Source organism: Somniosus microcephalus, chromosome 14 (genome assembly GCF_052327205.1).
Source record: "Somniosus microcephalus isolate GS21.2 chromosome 14, FLI_Smic_1.0, whole genome shotgun sequence".
NCBI classification, from domain to species: domain Eukaryota; kingdom Metazoa; phylum Chordata; class Chondrichthyes; order Squaliformes; family Somniosidae; genus Somniosus; species Somniosus microcephalus.
This window is the reverse complement of record NC_141000.1, coordinates 135211504-135236161: the sequence shown is the minus strand read 5'-3', so window position 1 is coordinate 135236161 and position 24658 is coordinate 135211504. Positions and strand designations below refer to the sequence as shown.

Here is a 24658-nt window from a genome sequence, read left to right as displayed (position 1 = left end):
TACACTGGCCCGTTATACACCCACCCGTTATACACCCACCCGTTATACAATCACCCGTTATACACCATGCCCATTATACACCCCACCTGTTATACACCCGCCCATTATACACACCCGTCCATTATACACCCACCCATTATACACCCGCCCATAATACACCCCCCTGTTACACACCCCGCCCATAAAACACCCGCTCATTATACACACGCCCATTATACACCCGCCCGTTATACATCCTACCCGTCATATACCCGCCCATTATACACACCACCCATTATACACCTGCCCGTTATACACCCGCTCATTATTCACCCTGCCCGTTATATACCCCGCCCGATATACAACACGCCCATTATACTCTCACCCATTATACACCCACCCATTATACACCCGCCCTGTATACAACCTGCAGTCATATACCCCGTCCATTATACACCCGCCCGTTATACACCCTGCCGTTATACACCCGTCCGTTATACAACTCTTACCCGTTACACACCCGCCCGTTATACACCCGCCCATTATACACTGGCCCGTTATACACCCGCCCATTATACACCCGCCCGTTATACACCCTGCCCGTTATACACCCTGCCCGTATACACCCGCCCGTTATACACCCGCCCATTATACACTGGCCCATTATACACCCGCCCATTATACACCCGCCCATTATACACCCTGCCCTTTATACACCCTGCTCGTATACACCCACCCGTTATACACCCTGCCTGTTGTACACCCGCCCGTTATACACCCTGCCCATTATACACCCACCCGTTATACACCCCTCCTGTTATACACCGTCCATTATACACCCTGTCCATTATACATCCTGCCTATTATACACCCGCCCATTAAACACCCTGCCCATTATACACCCGTCCATTATACACCCGCCCGTTATACACCCGCCCACTATTCAACTGCCCGTAATACACCCTCCCATAATACACCCGCCAATTATACACCCACCCATTATACACCCGCCCATTATACACCCGCCCGTTACACACCCCGCCCATAATACACCCGCCCATTATACACCTGCCCATTATACACCCGCCCGTTACACACCACGCCCGTAATACACCCACCTGTTATACACCTGCCCGTTAGACACCCGTCAATTATATACCCTGCCCATTATATACCCCGCCCATTATACACTGGCCCGTTATACACCCACCCGTTATACAACCACCCGATATACACCCCTCCCATTATACACTGACCCGTTATACACCATGCCCATTATACACCCCGCCTGTTATACACCCGCCCATTATACACACCCGTCCATTATACACCCACCCATTATACACCCGCCCATAATACACCCCCCTGTTACACACCCCGCCCATAAAACACCCGCTCATTATACACACGCCCATTATACACCCCGCCCGTTATACACCATGCCCATTATACACCCCGCCTGTTATACACCCGCTCATTATACACCCCGCCCGTTATACACCCCGCCCATTATACACCAGCCCGTTATACACCCGCTCATTATACACCCCGCCCGTTATACACCATGCCCATTATACACCCCGCCTGTTATACACCCGCTCATTATACACCCCGCCCGTTATACACCATGCCCATTATACACCCCGCCTGTTATACACCCGCTCATTATACACCCCGCCCGTTATACACCCTGCCCATTATACACCAGCCTGTTATACACCCGCTCATTATACACCCCGCCCGTTATACACCATGCCCATTATACACCCCGCCTGTTATACACCCGCCCATTATACACACCCGTCCATTATACACCCACCCATTATACACCCACCCATAATACACCCCCCCGTTACACACCCCGCCCATAAAACACCCGCTCATTATACACACGCCCATTATACACCCCGCCCGTTATACACCCCGCACATTATACACCCCGCCCGTTATACACCCTGCTCATTATACACCAGCCCATTATACACCCGCTCGTTATACACCCACTCGTTATACACCCGCTTGTTATACACACCGCGTGTTATACACCCTGCACATTATGCACCCCGCCCATTATACAACGCGCCCATTATACCCTTACCCGTTACACACCCCGCGCATTATACACCCGCCCGTTATACGCCCGCCCGTTATACATCCTGCCCATTATACACCCGCTCGTTATACACCGGCCCGTTATACACCTGCTCATTATACACTGACCCGTTATACGCCCGCCCGTTATACACCCGTCCATTATACACCCAGCCCGTTGTACACCCGCGTATTATACACCCCGCCTCTTACACACCCGCCAGTTATACACCCGTCCATTATACACCCAGCCCATTGTACACCCGCGTATTATACACCCCGCCTCTTAGACACCCGCCAGTTATACACCCGTCCATTATACACCCAGCCCGTTGTACACCCGCGTATTATATACCTCGCCCCTTACACACCCACCAGTTATACACCCGCACATTATACACACCAACCCGTTATATTCCCCGGCCATTACACACCCGCCTATTACACACACACCCGTTTCACACCTGCCCCTTATACGTCACCGCACATTATACACCCCGCCCGTTAGACACCCCGCCTGTTATACTTCCGCCCATTACAAACCTTTCCTGTTACACACCCCGCCCATACAAACCCGCACGTGACAAACCCGCCCATTATATTTCTGCCCGTTATACACCTGCCCATTATTCAACCGCCAGTTAAACACCCACCCGTGATACACCCGACTGTGATACTACCTGCCCATTATATACTCGCCCGTTACACACCCCGCCCGTTATACACCCGCCTGTTATACACCCTGCCCGTTATACACCCGCCCGTTATACACCCGCCCGTTATACACCCCACCCGTTATACACCCGCCCGTTATACACCCCACCCGTTATACACCCTGCCCGTTATACACCCGCCCGTTACACCCCCCGCCCGTTATACACCCTGCCCGTTATACACCCCGCCCGTTACACACCCCGCCCGTTATACACCCGCCCGTTATACACCCCGCCCGTTATACACCCGCCCGTTATACACCCCACCCGTTATACACCCTGCCCGTTATACACCCGCCCGTTATACACCCTGCCCGTTATACACCCCGCCCGTTATACACCCTGCCCGTTATACACCCTGCCCGTTATACACCCACCCGTTACACCCCCCGCCCGTTATACACCCTGCCCGTTATACACCCCGCCCGTTACACACCCCGCCCGTTATACACCCTGCCCGTTATACACCCTGCCCGTTATACACCCCGCCCGTTATACACCCTGCCCGTTATACACCCACCCGTTATACACCCCGCCCGTTACACCCCCCGCCCGTTACACACCCGCCCGTTATACACCCTGCCCGTTATACACCCGCCCATTATACACCCCGCCCGTTATACACCCGCCCGTTATACACCCCGCGCGTTATACACCCGCCCGTTATACACCCTGCCCGTTATACACCCAACCGTTATACACCCACCCGTTATACACCCAACCGTTATACACCCACCCGTTATACACCCTGCCCATTATACACCCCGTCTGTTATACACCCGCCCGTTATACACCCACCCGTTATAAACCCACCCGTTATACACCCGCTCATTATACACCCTGCCCATTATACACCCGCCCGTTATACACCCTGCCCGTTATACACCCTGCCCGTTATACACCCACCCGTTATACACCCACCCGTTATACACCCGCCCGTTATACACCCTGCCCATTATACATCCACCCATTATACACCCGCCCGTTTCGCACCCGTCCATTATACACCCGCCCGTTATACACCCACCCGTTATACACCCGCCCGTTATACACCCACCCGTTATACACCCGCCCGTTATACACCCTGCCCGTTATACACCCGCCCGTTATACACCCTGCCCGTTATACACCCTGCCGATTATACACCCTGCCCATTATACACCCACCCGTTATACACCCGCCCGTTATACACCCGCCCGTTATACACCCACCCGTTATACACCCACCCGTTATACACCCTGCCGATTATACACCCTGCCGATTATACACCCTGCCCATTACACACCCGCCCGTTATACACCCACCCGTTATACACCCGCCCGTTACACACCCGCCCGTTATACACCCTGCCGATTATACACCCACCCGTTATACACCCGCCCATTATACACACCCGTCCATTATACACCCACCCATTATACACCCGCCCATAATACACCCCCCGTTACACACCCCGCCCATAAAACACCCGCTCATTATACACACGCCCATTATACACCCCGCCCGTTATACACCCCGCCCGTTATACACCAGCCCATTATACACCAGCCCATTATACACCCGCTCGTTATACACCCACTCGTTATACACCCGCTTGTTATACACACCGCGTGTTATACACCCTGCACATTATGCACCCCGCCCATTATACAACGCGCCCATTATACCCTTACCCGTTACACACCCCGCGCATTATACACCCGCCCGTTATACGCCCACCCGTTATACATCCTGCCCGTTATACACCCGCTCGTTATACACCGGCCCGTTATACACCTGCTCATTATACACTGACCCGTTATACGCCCGCCCGTTATACACCCGTCCATTATACACCCAGCCCGTTGTACACCCGCGTATTATACACCCCGCCTCTTAGACACCCGCCAGTTATACACCCGTCCATTATACACCCAGCCCGTTGTACACCCGCGTATTATATACCTCGCCCCTTACACACCCACCAGTTATACACCCGCACATTAGACACACCAACCCGTTATATTCCCCGGCCATTACACACCCGCCTATTACACACACACCCGTTTCACACCTGCCCCTTATACGTCACCGCACATTATACACCCCGCCCGTTAGACACCCCGCCTGTTATACTTCCGCCCATTACAAACCTTTCCTGTTACACACCCTGCCCGTACAAACCCGCACGTGACACACCCGCCCATTATATTTCTGCCCGTTATACACCTGCCCATTATTCAACCGCCAGTTAAACACCCACCCGTGATACACCCGACTGTGATACTACCTGCCCGTTATATACTCGCCCGTTATACACCCGCCCGTTATACACCCGCCCGTTATACACCCGCCCGTTACACCCCCCGCCCGTTATACACCCTGCCCGTTATACACCCCGCCCGTTACACACCCCGCCCGTTATACACCCGCCTGTTATACACCCCATCCGTTATACACCCCGCCCGTTATACACCCCGCCCGTTATACACCCGCCCGTTATACACCCGCCCGTTATACACCCCGCCCGTTATACACCCCGCCCGTTATACACCCTGCCCGTTATACACCCCGCCCGTTATACACCCGCCCATTATACACCCACCCGTTATACACCCCGCCCGTTATACACCCGCCCATTATACACCCACCCGTTATACACCCCGCCCATTACACCCCCCGCCCGTTACACACCCGCCCGTTATACACCCTGCCCGTTATACACCCGCCCGTTATACACCCCGCCCGTTATACACCCGCCCGTTATACACCCCGCGCGTTATACACCCGCCCGTTATACACCCTGCCCGTTATACACCCGCCCGTTATACACCCCGCCCGTTATACACCCGCCCGTTATACACCCCGCCCGTTATACACCCCGCCCGTTATACACCCCGCGCGTTATACACCCGCCAGTTATACACCCCGCCCGTTATACACCCCGCCCGTTATACACCCGCCCGTTATACACCCCGCGCGTTATACACCCGCCCGTTATACACCCCGCCCGTTATACACCCTGCCCATTATACACCCGCCCGTTATACACCCCGCCCGTTATACACCCGCCCGTTACACCCCCCGCCCGTTACACACCCCGCCCGTTATACACACGCCCGTTATACACCCTGCCCGTTATACACCCCGCCCGTTATACACCCCGCCCGTTACACACCCGCCCGTTACACACCCCGCCCGTTATACACCCCGCCCGTTACACACCCCGCCCGTTATACACCCCGCCCGTTACACACCCCGCCCGTTATACACCCGCCCGTTATACACCCCGCCCGTTATACACCCGCCCGTTACACACCCCACCCGTTATACACCCCGCCCGTTACACACCCCGCCCGTTATACACCCCGCCCGTTACACACCCCGCCCGTTATACACCCCGCCCGTTACACACCCCGCCCGTTATACACCCCGCCCGTTATACACCCGCCCGTTATACACCCCGCCCGTTACACACCCCGCCCGTTATACACCCCGCCCATTACACCCCCCGCCCGTTACACACCCCGCCCGTTACACACCCCGCCCGTTATACACCCGCCCGTTATACACCCCGTCCGTTATACACCCACCCGTTATACACCCGCCCGTTATACACCCGCCCGTTATACACCCCGTCTGTTATACACCCACCCGTTATACACCCAACCGTTATACACCCACCCGTTATACACCCACCCGTTATACACCCTGCCCATTATACACCCTGTCTGTTATACACCCACCCGTTATACACCCACCCGTTACACACCCACCCGTTATACACCCAACCGTTATACACCCACCCGTTATACACCCTGCCCATTATACACCCCGTCTGTTATACACCCACCCGTCATACACCCACCCATTATACACCCCGCCCGTTATACACCCGCCCGTTATACACCCACCCGTTATAAACCCACCCGTTATACACACGCTCGTTATACACCCTGCCCGTTATACACCCTGCCCGTTATACACCCACCCGTTATACACCCACCCGTTATACACCCGCCCGTTATACACCCTGCCCATTATACATCCACCCATTATACACCCGCCCGTTTCACACCCGTCCATTATACACCCGCCCGTTATACACCCACCCGTTATACACCCGCCCGTTATACACCCTGCCCGTTATACACCCGCCCGTTATACACCCTGCCCGTTATACACCCTGCCGATTATACACCCTGCCCATTATACACCCACCCGTTATACACCCGCCCGTTATACCCCCGCCCGTTATACACCCGCCCGTTATACACCCTGCCGATTATACACCCTGCCGATTATACACCCTGCCCATTATACACCCACCCGTTATACACCCACCCGTTATACACCCGCCCGTTATACACCCACCCGTTATACACCCGCCCGTTATACACCCGCCCGTTATACACCCGCCCGTTATACACCCGCCCGTTATACACCCGCCCGTTATACACCCTGCCGATTATACACCCTGCCCATTATACACCCTGCCCATTATACACCCACCCGTTATACACCCGCCCGTTATACACCCGCCCGTTATACACCTGCCCGTTATACATCCACCCATTATACACCTGCCCGTTTCACACCCATCCATTATACACCCGCCCATTATACACCCGCCCGTTATACACCCTGAGCGTCAGCAGCAGCGGCGGCGGTGGGAAACGCGAGCGGCGAGGCTTTAAAAGGCCCCCAGAGACCAGGTAGGCCTCAGAGTGTTAGCGGCAGCGGCGGCGGTGGGAAACGCAAGCGGCGAGGCTTTAAAAGGCCCCCAGAGACCAGGTAGGCCTCAGAGCGTCAGCGGCAGCAGAGGCAGTGGGAAACATGAGCGGCGAGGCTTTAAAAGGCCCCCAGAGACCAGGTAGGCCTCAGAGCGTCAGCGGCAGCGGAGGCAGCGGGAAACATGAGCGGCGAGGCTTTAAAAGGCCCCCAGAGACCAGGTAGGCCTCAGAGCTTACCAATCTCCAATCTCAGAGAGGGAGAGAAGTAAAAAGTAATCAAACTGTGACGTCACCAGAAAGCAGGTAAGTCATTGGTTGGTGAGTATTCCTTTCTTTTTTAAACTCTAACTCTGTGGTTTATAGTTTCTAGGGTCTCTGTGGTGTAGCGGGGACTGTTGGTAAACCTAAAATATATCATTTATCTGTAGTGTAATTGGTGGGATTGATTTGATTTAATTTAATTAAAGGGTAAGTCATGGCAGGACAGCCTGGTGCCGTGGTATGCTCCTCCTGCACTATGTGGGAACTCAGTGACACTTCCTGTGTCCCTGACAACTATGTGTGCAGGAAGTGTGTCCAGCTGCAGCTACTGGCAGACCGCATTGCGGTGCTGGAGCAGCGATTGGATACATACTAGACTATTCGCGATGCTGAGGACGTCGTGAATAGCACGTTTAATCAATTGGTCACACCGCAGATAAAGGTGGCACAGGCAGAAAGGGAACGGGTGACCAACAGACAGAGCAGTAGGCACAGGCAGGTAGTGCAGGTGTCCCCTGTGGCCATCCCCCTCTCAAACAGATATACCGCTTTGGGTACTGATGGGGGGATGGCTTACCAGAGGAAGGCAGCAGCAGCCAACTTCCTGGCACCAGGGCTGGCTCTGCTGCACAGGACGGGAGGAAAAAGAGGGGGAGAGCTATAGTGACAGGGGATTCTATTGTAAGGGGACTAGATAGGCGTTTCTGCGGCCGCAAACAAGACTCCAGGGTGGTATGTTGCCTCCCTGGTGCAGGGGTCAAGGATGTCTCAGAGCGGCTGCAGGGCATTCTGGAGGAGGAGGGTGAACAGCCAGTTGTCGTGGTGCATATAGGTTCCAACGATATAGGTAAAAAACGGGATGAGGTCCTAAAAGCTGAATATAGGGAGTTAGGAGGTAAATTAATAAACAGGACCTCAAAGGTAGTAATCTCAGGATTGCTACCAGTGCCACGTGCTAGTCAGAGTAGAAATAGAAGGATATTTCAGGTGAATGCGTGGCTAGAGGAATGGTGCCAGGGGGACATTGGAACCAGTTCTGGGGGAGGTGGGACCAGTTCAAATCGGACGGTTTGCACCTGGGCAGGACCGGGAGCGATATCCTAGGGAGAGTGTTTGCTAATGCTCTGGGGGAGGGTTTAAACTAAAATGGCAGGGGATTGGGAACCTTAGTGGGGAAACAGTAGAAAGGGAAAAAAGGATAAAAGCAAAAGACAGGAAGGAGAAAAACTAAAGTGACAGGCAGAGAAATCAAGGGTTTAAATCAAACATGGCCACAGTAAATAATAATTCTAAAAGATCTAAGAGCGTTAAAAAAACAAGCCTGAAGGCTTTGTGTCTTAATGTGAGGAGCATTCCTAATAAGGTGGATGAATTAGCTGCGCAAATAGAGGTAAATGAATATGATATGATTGGGATTACGGAAACATGGCTCCAGGGTGGCCAAGGCTGGGAACTCAACATCCAGGGGTATTCAATATTCAGGAAAGATAGGCAGAAAGGAAAAGGAGGTGGGGTAGCATTGCTGGTTAAAGAGGGGATTAACACAATTGAAAGGAAGGATATTAGCTCTGATGATGTGGAATCTGTATGGGTTGAACTGAGAAATACCAAGGGGCAGAAAACGTTAGTGGCAGTGGTATATAGACCTCCAAACAGTAATGCGGAGGTTGGGATGGCATTAAACGGGAAATTAGAGAAGCGTGCAATAAGGGCACAGCAGTTATCATGGGTGACTTTAATCTACATATAGATTGGACTAATCAAATTAGTAACAATACTGTGGAGGAGGAATTCCTGGAGTGTATACAGGATGGTTTTCTGGACCAATATGTCGAGGAACCAACTAGAGATCAGGCCATCTTAGACTGGGTATTATGTAATGAGAAAGGATTAATTAGCAGTCTTGTTGTGCGAGGCCCCTTGGGTCGGAGCGATCATAATATGATAGAATTCTTCATTGAGATGGAGAGTGAAATAGTTGACTCAGAGACTAGGGTCCTGAATTTAAATAAAGGAAACTACGATGGTATGAGGTGTAAGTTGGGTAGCATTGATTGGGGAATGTCACTCAAAGGGTTAACGGTGGATAGGCAATGGCAAACATTCAAAGACCGCATGGATGAACTACAGAATTTGTTCATCCCAGTTTGGCATAAAAATAAAACAAAAAAGGTGACTCAACCATGGCTAACAAGGGAAATTAGGGATAGCATAAGATCCAAGGAGAGGACATATAAATTGGCCAGAAAAAGCAGTAAACCTGAGGATTGGGAACAGTTTAGGATCCAACAAAGGAGGACAAAGGGATTAATTAAGAGGGGGACAATAGAGTATGAGAGTAAGCTTGCAGGGAACATAAAAACTGACTGTAATACCTTTTATAGATATGTGAAGAGAAAAAGATTGGTGAAGTCAAGCGTAGGTCCCTTGCAGTCAGAATCAGGGGAATTTATAATGGGGAACAAAGAAATGGCTGACCAATTAAATACATACTTTGGTTCTGTCTTCACAAAGGAGGACACAAATAACCTCCCAAAGATGTCGGGGAACATAGGGTCTAATGAAAGGGAGGAACTGATAGAAATCAGTATTTGTAGGGAAATGGTGTTAGGGAAATTGTTCGGATTGAGGGCTGATAAATCCCCAGGGCCTGATAATCTACATCCTAAGGCACTTAAGGAAGTGGCCCTAGAAATAGTAGATGCATTGCTGGTCATCTTCCAAAATTCGATAGACTCTGGAACAGTACCCATGGATTGGTGGGTAGCTAATGTTACCCCACTGTTCAAAAAGGGTGGTGGAGAAAAAACGGGAAATTACAGACCGGTAAGCCTGACATCGGTAGTGGGGAAAATGCTAGAGTCCATTATAAAGGATGTAATAGCAGAGCACTTGGAAAAAGTGACCGGATCGGACAAAGTCAACATGGCTTTACAAAAGGTAAATCGTGCTTGACTAATCTACTGGAATTTTTTGAGGATGTAACTGGTAAAATAGATAAGGGAGAACCAGTGGGTGTGGTGTATTTGGATTTTCAAAAGGCTTTCGATAAGGTCCCACATAAGAGATTAGCATGTAAAATTAAGGCACATGGGATTGGGGGCAAGGTATTGACTTAGATTGAGAACTGGTTGGCAGACAGGAAGCAAAGAGTTGGAATAAACGGCTCTTTTTCCGAGTGGCAGGCAGTGACTAGTGGGGTACCGCAGGGATCGGGCCTTGGACCCCAGCTATTTACAATATATATTAATGATCTGGACGAGGGAACTAGATGTAATATCTCCAAGTTTGCAGACGACACAAAGCTGGGTGGGCGTGTGTGCTGTGAGGAGGATGCCGAGAAACTCCAGTATGATTTGGACACGTTGGGTGATTGGGCAGAAGCATGGCAGATGCAATATAATGTGGATAAATGCGAGGTTATCCACTTTGGTGTCAAAAACAGGAAGGCAGATTATTATCTAAATGGCAATAGATTGGGAGAAGAGGAAGTGCAACGAGACCTGGGCGTCCTTGTGCACCAGTCGCTGAAAGTAAGCATGCAGGTGCAGCAGGCGGTTAAGAAGGCAAATGGTATGTTGGCCTTTGTTGCGAGAGGGTTTGAGTACAGGAACAAGGATGTCTTGCTGCAGTTGTACAGGACCTTGGTGAGGCCACATCTTGAGTATTGTGTGCAGTTTTGGTCGCCTTATCTGAGGAAGGATGTTCTTGCCATGGAAGGAGTGCAGCGAAGATTCACCAGGCTGATACCTGGGATGGCAGGAATGATGTATGAGGAGAGATTGGGTCGATTGGGCTTGTACTCGCTGGAATTTAGAAGAATGAGAAGGGATCTGATCGAAACTTATAAAATTCTAACAGGACTAGACAGACTAGATGCTGGAAGGATGTTCCCGATGGTCGGGGAGTCCAGAACCAGGGGTCACAGTCTAAGGATAAGGGGTAGGCCATTTAGGTCAGAGATGAGGAGGAATTTCTTCACCCAGAGAGTGGTGAACCTATGGAATTCTCTGTCAAAGAAGGCAGTAGAGGCCAATTCATTAAATATATTCAAGAAGGAGTTGGATATATTTCTTAAGGCTAAAGGGATCAAGGGATATGGACAGAAGGCAGGAACAGGGTACTGAATTTGGATGATCAGCCATGATCTCATTGAATGGCGGAGCAGGCTAGAGGGGCCGAATGGCTGACTCCTGCTCCTATCTTCTATGTTTTTATGTTTCTATGTTATACACCTGCCCGTTTCACACCCGCCTGTTATACACCCGCCCATTTTCCACCACGACCATTATACACCCGATCATTGTACACCCCGCCTGTTTTACACCAACCTGTTACACACCCTTGCCCGTTACACACCCACCCATTATACACACCCGCCCGTTACACACCTGCCCATTATACACCCGCCCGTTACACACCCACCCATTATACACACCCGCCCGTTACACACCTGCCCATTATACACCCGCCCGTTACACAACCTGTCCGTTACACACCCGCCCATTACACACCTGCCCATTATACACCCGCCCGTTACACAACCTGTCCGTTACACACCCGCCCATTACACACCTGCCCATTATACACCCGCCCGTTACACAACCTGTCCGTTACACACCCGCCCATTACACACCTGCCCATTATACACCCGCCCGTTACACAACCCGTCCGTTAAACTCCTGCCCGTTACACACCTGCCCATTATACAACCCGCCTGCTGCACACTTGCCCATTTTACTCCCGCCCGTTATACACTCTCGTATTATACACCCGCCCAATACACACCCTGCCCATTATACACCCACCCATTACACACATGCCCATGATACACCCGCCCATTATATTTCCACCCGTTATACACCCGCCCGTTATTCAACCACCAGTTAAACACCCGCCCGTGATACACCCGCCCGTTACATGCCCTGCCCGTTACACTTCCGCCCATTACAAACGCTTCCCATTACATACCCCGCCCATACAAACCTGCCCGTAACACACTCGCCGGTTTACACCCGCCCGTTAAACATCCGTCAGTTATACATCCACCAGTTATACACCTGCCCGTTATACAACCCACTGGTTATACACCCCACCCGTTATGCACCACGCCCGTTACACACCCGCCCGTTATATTCCCCAGCCGTTATACACCTGCCCGTTATACACGCTGCCCGTTATTCATCTGCCTGTAATACACCTGCCCGTTATACACCCCGCCCGTTATACACCTGCCCGTTTGATTGCTAGTGAATCATTCTTTGCTTTTTCCATACAGATTGTCATATTGAAGTCTACAACAGGCCGCTCCACCTGACGCTGTCTCACAAGTTTCACCCACAGCACCAGAGCACGTTGGAAGAGATGGCTCGCTCCATCATGTTGGGTCTGAGCTGTCAGTGGACAGCAGCTGTTTATTCCAGAGACATGCGATTTGTACATTACCAGGTAACTGATCACATCACTGGCTATGTGTTCATTTGTATGAATGTAAAGAGAATGTACGTTTGGGGAGAGCGGAGATATGTAGAAGAAACAGGATAATGAGGATATAGATGTAACGTGTCCCACATTTTGTGTGGGTCTTGTGTGGGACTTCGGAATCTCCCCCCTGTTAAGTCTGTGTGTCCCAGTTATGCTTATTATAAATCACTGGACACAGACCACAAGAATAACTTTAACAGGTCTTTACTATTCGGAGGTCAGGGCTGAACTGCCCAGCAAATCCCTACACAACACTTATATACCGGTGTGGTCACCACCGGTATTACAGTATACAGCAGCCAAGAGAAAGTAGTACATCTCTTAAGGTAGTTCTCTTAAGGTGGAACAGGTTACATACACCACAATCCTCCCTTTTTAGCTTAACAGTTATATCCCCTTTTAACATAACATAATAACATATATATATACAACTTCATGCAAAACAGTTCAAAGATTCAGTCTCTGAGGAGGCCTCCTGATTCGAGTTGGATAATGCCTTTCAGGGGTCTCTGATTCTCGTTGCTGGGGTGACTCATCTAGTTGGTCTCTTATGGATTGGACATCATCATCAGGTACATTCACTTCTGAGGTAGATGCTTCAGGTTCACTAACTTCTTCCACGGTTGTCTCTGCTGTAACCATGGGTTCGACCCTTGTTCTCGATTCTACCAGTTGGTCAGCATGACGCCGTATTACATTTTCACCAATATCTACCGTGTACATCAGGGGTCCTTGTCTGGCCCGAATTGTTCCAGATTGCCATTTCTCGTTTTTATAGTCCCGGGCTAACACTGGTTGTCCTATTTCGAAACTCCGAGTGGTCTTGTTATTTATATGCTGGAACTGTTTGTTTTCAACTTCCCTCCGCACATTTGGTTTTAACAAGTCCAAACTGGACCGCAACCTCAGATCACAGAAATCACAGAAACCCCACAGTGCAGATAGAGGCCATTTCGGCCCATCGAGCCTGCACCGACACATATCCCACCCGATCCCTGTAACCCCCACATATCCCACCCTATCCCCGTAACCCCACGTATTTAATCCCCCTAACACTAAGGGTCAATTTATCATAGCCAATCAACCTAACCCGCACATCTTTGGACTGTGGGAGGAAACCGGAGCACCCAGAGGAAACCCACGCAAACACGGGGAGAATGTGCAAACTCCACACAGACAGTCACCCGAGGCCGGATTCGAACCCGGGTCCCTGGCGCTGTGAGGCAACAGTGCTAACCACTATGCCACCATGCCGCCTATGGGTTCGACCCTCCTGTTATAGAACATCATGGCAGGACTTTGGTTTGTCACTGCATGAGTGGTGTTTCGATATGCCAGTAGGAATTTGTCCACCTTGTGTTGTAGTGGAATCTGATCTTTGCTCATGGCCTTTATTGCTTTTTTGAACGTTTGTACAAATCTCTCGGCCAACCCGTTTGTAGCCGGATGATATGGGGCAGAGGTATAATGTTTCACCCCATTCTTCTTCATGAATTTCTGGAATTCTTCTGACACGAACTGTGGTCCGTTGTCTGAACATATTTGTTCTGGCAATCCATTTCTTGCAAATATCGTTCTTAGCACCGCGATCGTCTTTTCCGAGGTAGTGGTAGCCATCTTAATCACTTCTGGCCATTTAGAATGTGCGTCCACCGCAATTAAAAACATGGAGTCCATGAATGGACCAGCAAAGTCAATATGTACACGTTGCCATGGGGTTGAAGGCCATTCCCATGGATGCAGCGGTGCAATCGGAGGTGCATTTTGCACTTTTTGGCACCCTGAGCAGCTTTTCGTCAGATCCTCTATCTGTTGGTCGATACCCGGCCACCACACATAAGCCCTAGCAAGGCTTTTCATCTTGACTCCCCCCAGATGACCTTCATGCAGTTCCTTTAGAACTCTCTCTCTTAACTTAGGAGGAATAATCACCCTTGTTCCATACATCAATGTTCCTTGACAGACGGACAGCTGTTCTCGTCTTGCTGAGAATGCCGGTAACAGTGGATCACCATGTGCTGGCCATCCCTTCACTGTCACTTCGTAGACCCGGGACAGTGTCGGGTCGTTCCTGGTTTCTCTTTCAATACTTGCATTGGTGACTGGTAAACATTCGATGATGGTCGAGTGAAATAACTCAACAGGGTCAACCGTCGGTGCCTCCTCCTCTGTAGGTAGTGGCAGGTGCGACAGCCCATCAGCATTACCATGCTGCTTTGCACCTTTGAATTCGATCTGATATTGATGTGCCCCTAGGAAAAGGGACCATCTCTGGAGTCTCTGTGCTGTCATCACCGAAACACCCTTCTTAGGGTTAAAAATGGATACCAACGGCTGGTGGTCTGTCAGAAGCGTAAACTTTTGGCCCTGCAGGTAATGATTAAACTTCTTTACTCCCCACACAAGGCTGAGAGCCTCCCTATCTATCTGAGCATAGTTGCGCTCAGCGGAGGTCAATGATCTGGATGCGAACGCAACTGGCCTCTCCAGGCCATTTGGCAACTTGTGTGAGAGTACTGCCCCAATACCATATGGAGAAGCATCACAAGCCAAACGAATAGGCAGCGTTGGGTTGAAGCGAGCCAACACTTCCTCTGAGGTGATCAATGCCTTGCTTTTGCGAAAGGCCCTCTTACAGTCCTCGCTCCACTTCCATGGTACTCCCTTCTGCAAAAGAGCGTTCAGCGGGCGCAGCACCGTGGATAAATTTGGCAGAAACTTATGGTAATAGTTAATCAACCCTAGGAACGACCTCAACTGGGATACATTATCCGGAGCGGGAGCCTTCACAACAGCTTCGATCTTGTCAGGAGACTTATGAAGCCCCTCCTGGTCAATGACATGACCACAGTACGAGATCCGCTTCTGAAAGAACTCACATTTCTGGCGGTTAACTCGAAGTCCATATTCTTTCAATCTGGTGAGCACCAGTTCCAAATTTGCAAGGTGTTCCTCGTCATCATCTCCTGTAATCAGAATATCGTCCAGGTAACATTGTGTGCCTGGAATTCCCTGTAATACCTGCTCCATGGCCCTCTGCCAAATTGCTGAAGCTGATGCCACTCCAAAAACCAGTCTATTATACCGGTACAAGCCTCTATGCGTATTGATCGTGAGATACTGGCGTGACTCTTCCTCAACTTCCATCTGTAAGTACGCCTGCGCCAGGTCTATCTTGGTGAAGTGTTTCCCGCCAGACAACGAAGCGAAGATATCCTCAATCCGCGGAAGCGGATACTGCACCGTTTGAAGCACCGGATTAACAGTGATCTTGAAACCTCCACAGATGCGAACCTTCCCCGGTTCCCCCGGCTCGTTGCTCGATGAACGCTTCATGACGGGGACAATGGGCGTGGCCCACTCACTCCAGTCTACCTTAGACAGTACTCCTGAACGTTCTAGCCCTTCCAGCTCAGCTTCCACAGCAGGTCGTATCGCATAAGGTACCGGTCTGGCTTTGAAACATTTCGGGTTTGCATGTTCTTCAACCTTGACGTTTGCCGTAATTCCTCTCAGTGTTCCCAGTCCCTGTTGGAGCACCTCTTTAGCATCGTCCAATATTCTGGACAATCGTTTAGGTTTGACATCTTTTTTACCGGAATCTACCGTTAGTGCTTTTAAGGAATGCCAGTCCATATTTATTTTCCTAATCCACTCCCGTCCCAGTAGTGGTGGACCTCCCTCAGGGAGCACATATAAGTCCATTCCTCGGCTTTCTTTGCCCTTGTGGACCACCTTTACCTCTATCTTCCCGATGGGGTATACTCTTTGCCCCGTGTATGTTTTCAATACAATCTCCGTATCCCGTAGGGGAATATGTGGGAATAACCTTTTGTAATCTTGCTTATTCATGACCGTCAATGCCGATCCAGTGTCCAATTCCATCTTCACTTGGACTCCTGCTATCTGAAGTGTGACCCAGATTGTTTGGAGGTCTGCTTCATTACCAACATTGTGTACTCTTAGACTACCCAGTTCATTACTGCTGGAGTTTGAATTTGACTTCTGTTCATTCGAACTGTTCTCTGTCACCTTGTGTACCTTTCTGTACTTTTCCTGCGGTGACTTTTTGTTGCTGGTCTTCTTTCCTGACCGGCATACTTTAGCTATGTGACCAAGCCTGCCACATTTTCTGCATTCCTGATTTTTGAACCAGCACTGGTTCTGATCGTGCGTTGTCTTTCCATAACGATAACATTTTACTGTACCCAAGACCATTTGATTGGTGCTGAGTTCCGGTGACCGTAGCTGCATTTCCGCAGTGCCTCTTGCTGCGGCTTCGTGCGATGCTGCAATAGTGACAGCTTTATCAAGCGTAAGATCATTCTCCTCAAGCAGTCGCTTTTGTGTTCCTTCTTTTAACAATCCACACACAAATTTATCTCTCAGCGCATCTGCTAGTCCTGTTCCAAACTGACAGTACTTTGATAGCTTACGCAGTTCAATTAAAAATTCAGCGTTGCTTTCGTCTTTCAGCTGCGTTCTTCTGTAAAATTTAAATCGTTCCGCTATCATCAGCGGCGTGGGGTTTAAATGATTTTTCAGGACAGTAACAATATTCGCGGAAGTCTGAGCCGCTGGTTTATCTGGTGACAGAAGGTGCTTCAATAGCCCGTATGTCTTCGCACCCATTGAGCTTAATAAGGTTAGTGCTTTCTCATCATCTGGTACCTTATTTGCTTTACAATAAACTTCCATGTGTTCTACATACGTGGTCCAATCTTCGATATCGCTATCAAAGGTATTAATGTTCCCATGTTTAGGCATCCTTGCAAGTTTTTAAATTTTTCTTTTTCTCAAAATGGCGGCTTCCCGCGCTTGTCTTCTTCCACCGCCTACTAAAATGGCGGCTTCCCGCGCTTGGCGGTCTTTCCCGCGCTCGTCTTCTTCCCCCGCCGACTACAATGGCGGATTTCCGTGTTTGCCTTCTTCCCCCGCTGGCTGCAATGGCGATTGCCGTGCTGCTGCCGTTCTCGCCTCCCCAGCGGTTCTCAATTCCCCGACGCTGCTTTTACTCCCCCGCGGTTCCCGTGGGCATTCACGCTTCCCCTGCTGTTGCGCCTCTCAGCCCCGCATGCAGCCTGGTCCTTTACACCGGCTGCGTTTGAGTTCTCCGTGGCTCTCGTGCCTTAAGCTGCCCCAGTCGCTGCGCCTCTCGGCCTCGATTGCAGCCCGGCCCTTTTCACCGGCCGTGGTCGAGTTCTCCGCCCTTTTTCCTCCGTTTTCCCTCCCCCACTCCACAGTCAACGCGGCCGACTTTCTGCTCGTGTCGCTGATCGGCTTACCCACCACAGTGGTAGAAGGGATGATCACTGCCTGTCGCTGATGGAGGGCTTCGTGGTCAGAATTTTTCTTTTTAACCCGGGTTCTCGATGCCTCCCGTGCGATGGTGCTCAGCAGGATGATGAGGGCGGATGCCTCTTCTCGACGCCCGTTCTGAGGACGAAGCTGCCTTGGATGTAAAACTGCCGCAGGGTAAGATCGGACTCGTCGCCACTGTTAAGTCTGTGTGTCCCAGTTATGCTTATTATAAATCACTGGACACAGACCACAAGAATAACTTTAACAGGTCTTTACTATTCGGAGGTCAGGGCTGAACTGCCCAGCAAATCCCTACACAACACTTATATACCGGTGTGGTCACCACCGGTATTACAATATACAGCAGCCAAGAGAAAGTAGTACATCTCTTAAGGTAGTTCTCTTAAGGTGGAACAGGTTACATACATCACACCCCCCTCCTGTCTGGGACAGGTGATTGTCTCAGTGCCCTACTGATGGTCATCAAGGTAATCTATGTGTGGAGGCAGGAGGCGTGGGTATGGTCCTTAATGAATATTTTGCGACTGTGTTCACAAAAGTGAAAGACGATGCAGACATTGCAATCAGGGAGGAGGAGTGTGAAATATTAGATGAGATAAACATAGTGAGAGAGGCAGTATTAAGGGGTTTAGCATCTTTGAAAGTGGATAAAACCCCAGGTCCAGATGAAATGTATCCAGACTGTTAAGAGAAGTAAGAGAGGAAATAGCAGAGGCTCTGTCCATCATTTTCCAATCCTCTCTGGCTACAGGTGTTGTACTGGAGGACTGGAGGACTGCTAATGTGGTACCGTTGTTTAAAAAGGGAGAAAGGGATAGACTGAGTAATTACAGACCAGTCAGCCTAACCTCGGTGGTGGGAAAATTATTGGAAAAAGTTCTCAGGGACAGGATAAATCTTCATTTAGAAAGAGATGGATTAATCAGGGACAGTCAGCATGGATTTGTTAAGGGAAGGTCATGTCTAACTAACTTGATTGAATTTTTTGAGGAGGTAACAAGGATGGCTGATGAGGGTAGTGTGTTTGATGTAGAGTATATGGATTTTAGCAAGGCTTTTGATAAGGTCCCACATGGCAGACTGGCCATGAATGTAAAAGCCCATGGGATCTAGGGCAATGTGGCAAGTTCGATCCAAAATTGGCTCAGAAGTAGGAAGTAAAGGGTTATGGCCGATGGGTGTTTTTTTGACTGGAAGGCTATTTCCAGTGGGGCTCCGCAGGGCTCAGTACTGGGTCAATGATATATATCAATGATTTAGACTTGAATGTAGGGGATATAATTGAGAAGTTTGCAGATGATACAAAAATTGGCCGTGCGGTGGATAATGAAGAAGAAAGCTGCAGACTGTAGGAAGATATCAATGGACTTGTCAAGTGGGCAGAACAGTGGCAAATGGAATTCAATCCTGAGAAGTGTGAGGTAATGCATTTGGGGAGGGCTAACAAGGTGAGGGAATACACTATAAATGGTAGGACACTGAGAAGTGCAGAGGAACAGAGGGACCTTGAAGTGCATGTCCACAGATCCTTAAAGGTAGCAGGACAGGTAGATAAGGTGGTTAAGAAGGCATACGGGATACTTGCCTTTATTAGCTGAGGCATTGAATATAAGAGCAGGGAGGTTATGCTTCAACTGTATAAAACACTAGTTAGGCCGCAGCTAGAGTACTGCGTGCAGTTCTGGTCACCGCATTACAGGAAAGAGGAGATTTACGAGGATGTTGTCTGGACTGGAGAATTTTAGCTATGAGGAAAGATTGGATAGGCTGGGTTGTTTCGTTTGGAACAGAGGAGGCTGAGGGGAGATCTAATTGAGGTGTATAAAATTATGAGGGGCCTAGATAGAGCGGATAGGAAGGACCTATTTCCCTTAGCAGAAGGATCAATAACCATGGGGGCATAGATTTAAAGTAATTGGTTCGAAGTTTAGAGGGGATTTGAGGAGAATTCTTTTCACCCAGAGGGTGGTGGGGGTCTGGAACTCACTGCCTGAAAGGGTGGTAGAGGCAGAAACCCTCATCACATTTAAAAAGTACTTGGATATGCACTTGAAGTGCCGTAATCTACAGGGCTACGGACCAAGTGCTGGAAAGTGGGATTAGGATGGAGAGCTCTTTGTCAGCCGGCGTGGGCACAATGGGCCGAATGGCTTCCTTCTGTGCTGTAAATTTCTATGATTCTATGACAGGATCATTGCAAATTCATTGCGATGCATCAGTATCTGTTATCTATTTTAAATTGCTTCTGGTAGTTGTGATTTCTTGACTAGAATTGGGAAGGAACAGGAAGAGGTCATTCAAGCCTGTTCTGTCATTCAATTAGGTCATGGCTCCATCTACCCACCTTGATTCCATATCCCTTAATATCCTTACCCAACAAAAAATTATCAATCTCAGTTTTGAAATTTTCAATTCGCCCCCAGCCTCAACAGCTTTTTGGGGGAGAGAGTTCCAGATTTCCACTACCCTTTGTGTGAAGAAGTGCTTCCTGACATCACCCCTGAACGGCCTGGCTCTAATTTTAAGGTTCTGCCCCCTTGTTCTGGACTCCCCCCACCAGAGGAAATAGTTTCTCTCTCTACCCGATCAACTCCTTTACTCATCTTAAACACCTCGATTAGATCACTTTTAATCTTCTATACTCGAGGGAATACAAGCCCAGTCTGTGAATCCTGTCCTCATAATTTAACCCTTTCAGCCGCAGTATCATTGAATCTGCATTGCACTCCCTCCAAGGCCAATATATCCTTCCTGAGGGGCGGGGCCCAGAACTGAACCCAGTTACTCCAGGTGGGGTCTCAACAGAGCTTTATATAAACTGTAGCATAACTTCTAGCCCTTTGTATTCCATCCCCTTGAGAAAAAGGCCAACATTCCATTAGCCTTTTTAATGATCTCATGGGTGATATTCCTGCTGTAGTTAGTGGGCGAAAGGCCATTTGTAAAAATATAAGCACAGCAATCCTGAACATTCAGGATCCCTTTCCGAGAAATGGACTCACTGGATGTAATATGTTATTTTTCTAGATTTTACGAGCACTTTATCCATATATTCCTCAGAATGAGGATGAACTGAAGCTTAATTTTAGTGATTATATCTTCCTGGACCTCACAGACCAGCAAGATGTGAGTGAAGGCTGGGTTCATGGAACTTCACATCGGACTGGCTGCAGAGGCCTTCTGCCTGAAAACTACACAGAGAAAGCTTATGAGTCAGACACCTGGGTCAGGCACAGGTAACTGAAAACAGCTAATTGAAGCCTGGAAATCACTGTCAGTAATGTAATGTTGGTAACATTTAAGTCTCATCAAATTCCTTACTCCACTATTATAACAGAGGCAAAAGGACATGTATTTGAAATAATCTCTGTTAAATTAGCAGAGAGAGGAATTTGATAATATCGCAGAAACATGGCTATGGTAGTACAGTGGTTATGTTACTGGACGAGTAACCCAGAGGCCTGGACTAATGATCCAGAGACCTGAGGTCAAATCCCACCACAGCAGCTGGGAATTTAAATTCAGTTAATTAAATAAATCTGGTCAGTATCAGTAATGATAGCCATGAAACTATCGGATTGTCGTATAAAACCCATCTGGTTCACTAATGTCCTTTAGGGAAGGACATCTGCCGTCCTTACCTGGTCTGGCCTATATGTGACTCCAGACCCACAGCAATGTGGTTGACTCTTAACTGCCCTCTGAAATGGCCTAGCGAGCCATTCAGTTGTATCAAACCTCTATGAAAAACAATGATAAGAATAAAACTGGACGGACCACCCGGCATCGACCGCGGCACCGGCTATGAACAAGACAACAGCACACCCAGCCCAGTCAACCCTGCAAAGTCCTCCTCACTCATATCTGGGGACTTGTGCCAAAATTGGGAGAGCTGTCCCACAGACTAGTCAAGCAACAGCCTGACAGTCATACTCACAGAATCATACCTTTCAGCCAATGTCCCAGACTCCTCCATCACCATCCCTGGGTATGTCCTGTCCCCACCGGCAGGACAGACCCACCAGAGGCGGCGGCACAGTGGTATACAGTCAGGAAGGAGTGGCCCTGGGAGTCCTCAACATCGACTCCGAACCCCATGAAGTGTCACGGCATCAGGTCAAAGACTGGCAAGGAAACCTCCTGCTGATTACCACCTACCACCCTCCCTCAGCTGATGAATCAGTACTCCTCCATGTTGAACACCACTTGGTAGCAAGGGCGCAGAATGTACTCTGGGTGGGGGATTTCAATGTCTATCACCAAGAGTGACTCGGTAGCACCACTACTGATCGAGCTGGCTGCGTCCTGAAGGACATAACTGCCAGATTGGGCCTGCGACAGGTGGTGAGAGAACCAACACGAGGGAAAAACCTACTTGACCTCGTCCTCACTAATCAGATGCATCTGTCCATGACAGTATTGGTAGGAGTGACCACCGCACAGTCCTTGTGGAGACGAAGTCCCGTCTTCACACTGAGGACACCCTCCATCGTGTTGTGTGGCACTACAACACTTAAATGGGATAGATTCAGAACAGATCTAGCAGCTCAAAACTGGGAATCCATGAGGCGCTGTGGGCCAGCAGCAACAGCAGAATTGTATTCCACCACAATCTGTAACCTCATAGCCCAACATATCCCTCACTCTACCATTACCGCTCTCAGGAGCTGGGTTGCCCATTTAAATATTATAATGATGCTGGCAGCCTCTGATTTAACCTATCTTACAGGTTTATCCTGGCTGGCTGGGTTTCCCAGCTGTCGGCATGGACAGCTTCGGGGAGCACTGCCTGTGGGCCTGGAGGAGTAGGAGTGCCTCCCCTGGCTCACCAAGCTACCCCCGCAAATCAAACTCCCATACAAAGACCCCCGGGGTCAGGGTTCAGACCCCCCTAGACCAGCGCCCCCCCCCCCAGTGTCGGGGATCAGACCCCCACAAGGTCAGAGATTGGAATCCCCCCAGGGTTGGGGTCAGACCCCTCGGTTTCGGACCCCGCTTCCGGTGTGGAGAATCGGCCCCCCACCTCGTTCCCACAAGCAGCAGTAGGCTCCCTACCTGCTCCTGAGGCCTCCTCTGCAGCGTTCCCCATCCGCCTGTGAGCCAAGCCTATCAATTAGGCTGGCTTCCAGGCAAGGATCCTGTCAAAACAAAAAAGATGCACATATGGAGTCAAAACTCCACTGCGTGCGGGAAGAAGGGACCTTCGGGCTTCCTGACCTAAACTCCTCCGCCCCCCCACCCGCTCAGAAAACCCACTCCTGTCAATATCGGAGCTTATGTTTCTCCATTTATGCTAATTTGAGGCCATCATAGAATCATACAGCACAGAAGGAGGCCAGTTGGCCCATCGTGCCTGTGCCGGCTCTTTGAAAGAGCTGTCCAATTAGTCCCACTCCCCCGCTCTTTCCCCAGAGCCCTGCAATTTTCTCCCCTTCGAGTATTTATCCAATTCCCTTTTTGAAAGTTATTATTGAATCTGCTTCCACCGCCTTTTCAGGCAGTGCGTTCCAGATCACAACTCGCTGTATAAATAAAATTCTCCTCATCTCCGCTCTGGTTCTTTTAAATCTGTGTCCTCTGGTTACCAACCCTCCTGACTGTGGAAACAGTTTCTCCTTATTAACTCTATCAAAACCCTTCAAAATTTTGAAAGCCTCTATTAAATCTCCTCTTAACCTTCTCTGCTCTAAGGAGAACAATCCCAGCTTCTCCAGTCTCTCCACATAACTGAAGTCCCGCATCCCTGGTACCATTCTAGTAAATCTCCTCTGCACCCTCTCCAAATCTTGACATCCTTCCTAAAGTGTGGTGCCCAGAATTGGACACAATACTCCAGCTGAGTCCTAACCAGTGATTTATAAAGGCTTAGCATAACTTCCTTGCTTTAGCACTCTATGGCTGAAAGTTTTATGGTAGAGCGCGGGAAGTTTTATCTCCACAGTGTGCATGTGCCGCCATGGACAGGTTCCCCGCCCGGAAGTCAGCCTGATTGACAGGCTGGCTTCCAGTCGGGTGGGGAATGCTGGAGAAGAGACCGCAACCCCAGGTAGGTCTGATCCCCGGAGGAGGGTCCAATCCGGGGGGGTCCGATCACTG

The 24658-nt window shown here is 49.9% G+C and overlaps 1 protein-coding gene across 1 annotated transcript in view; it reads left to right on the top strand.

Moving 5' to 3' along the window:
* LOC147107934 (ubiquitin-associated and SH3 domain-containing protein A-like) overlaps nt 1-24658 on the top strand; it is a 310971-nt gene that overhangs the window by 110347 nt on the left and 175966 nt on the right. The window contains exons 5-6 of the mRNA XM_086007359.1: nt 13035-13204; nt 21590-21798. Of these exons, the coding sequence (XP_085863485.1) occupies nt 13035-13204; nt 21590-21798 (379 nt within the window). The remainder of the gene's footprint in view (nt 1-13034; nt 13205-21589; nt 21799-24658) is intronic.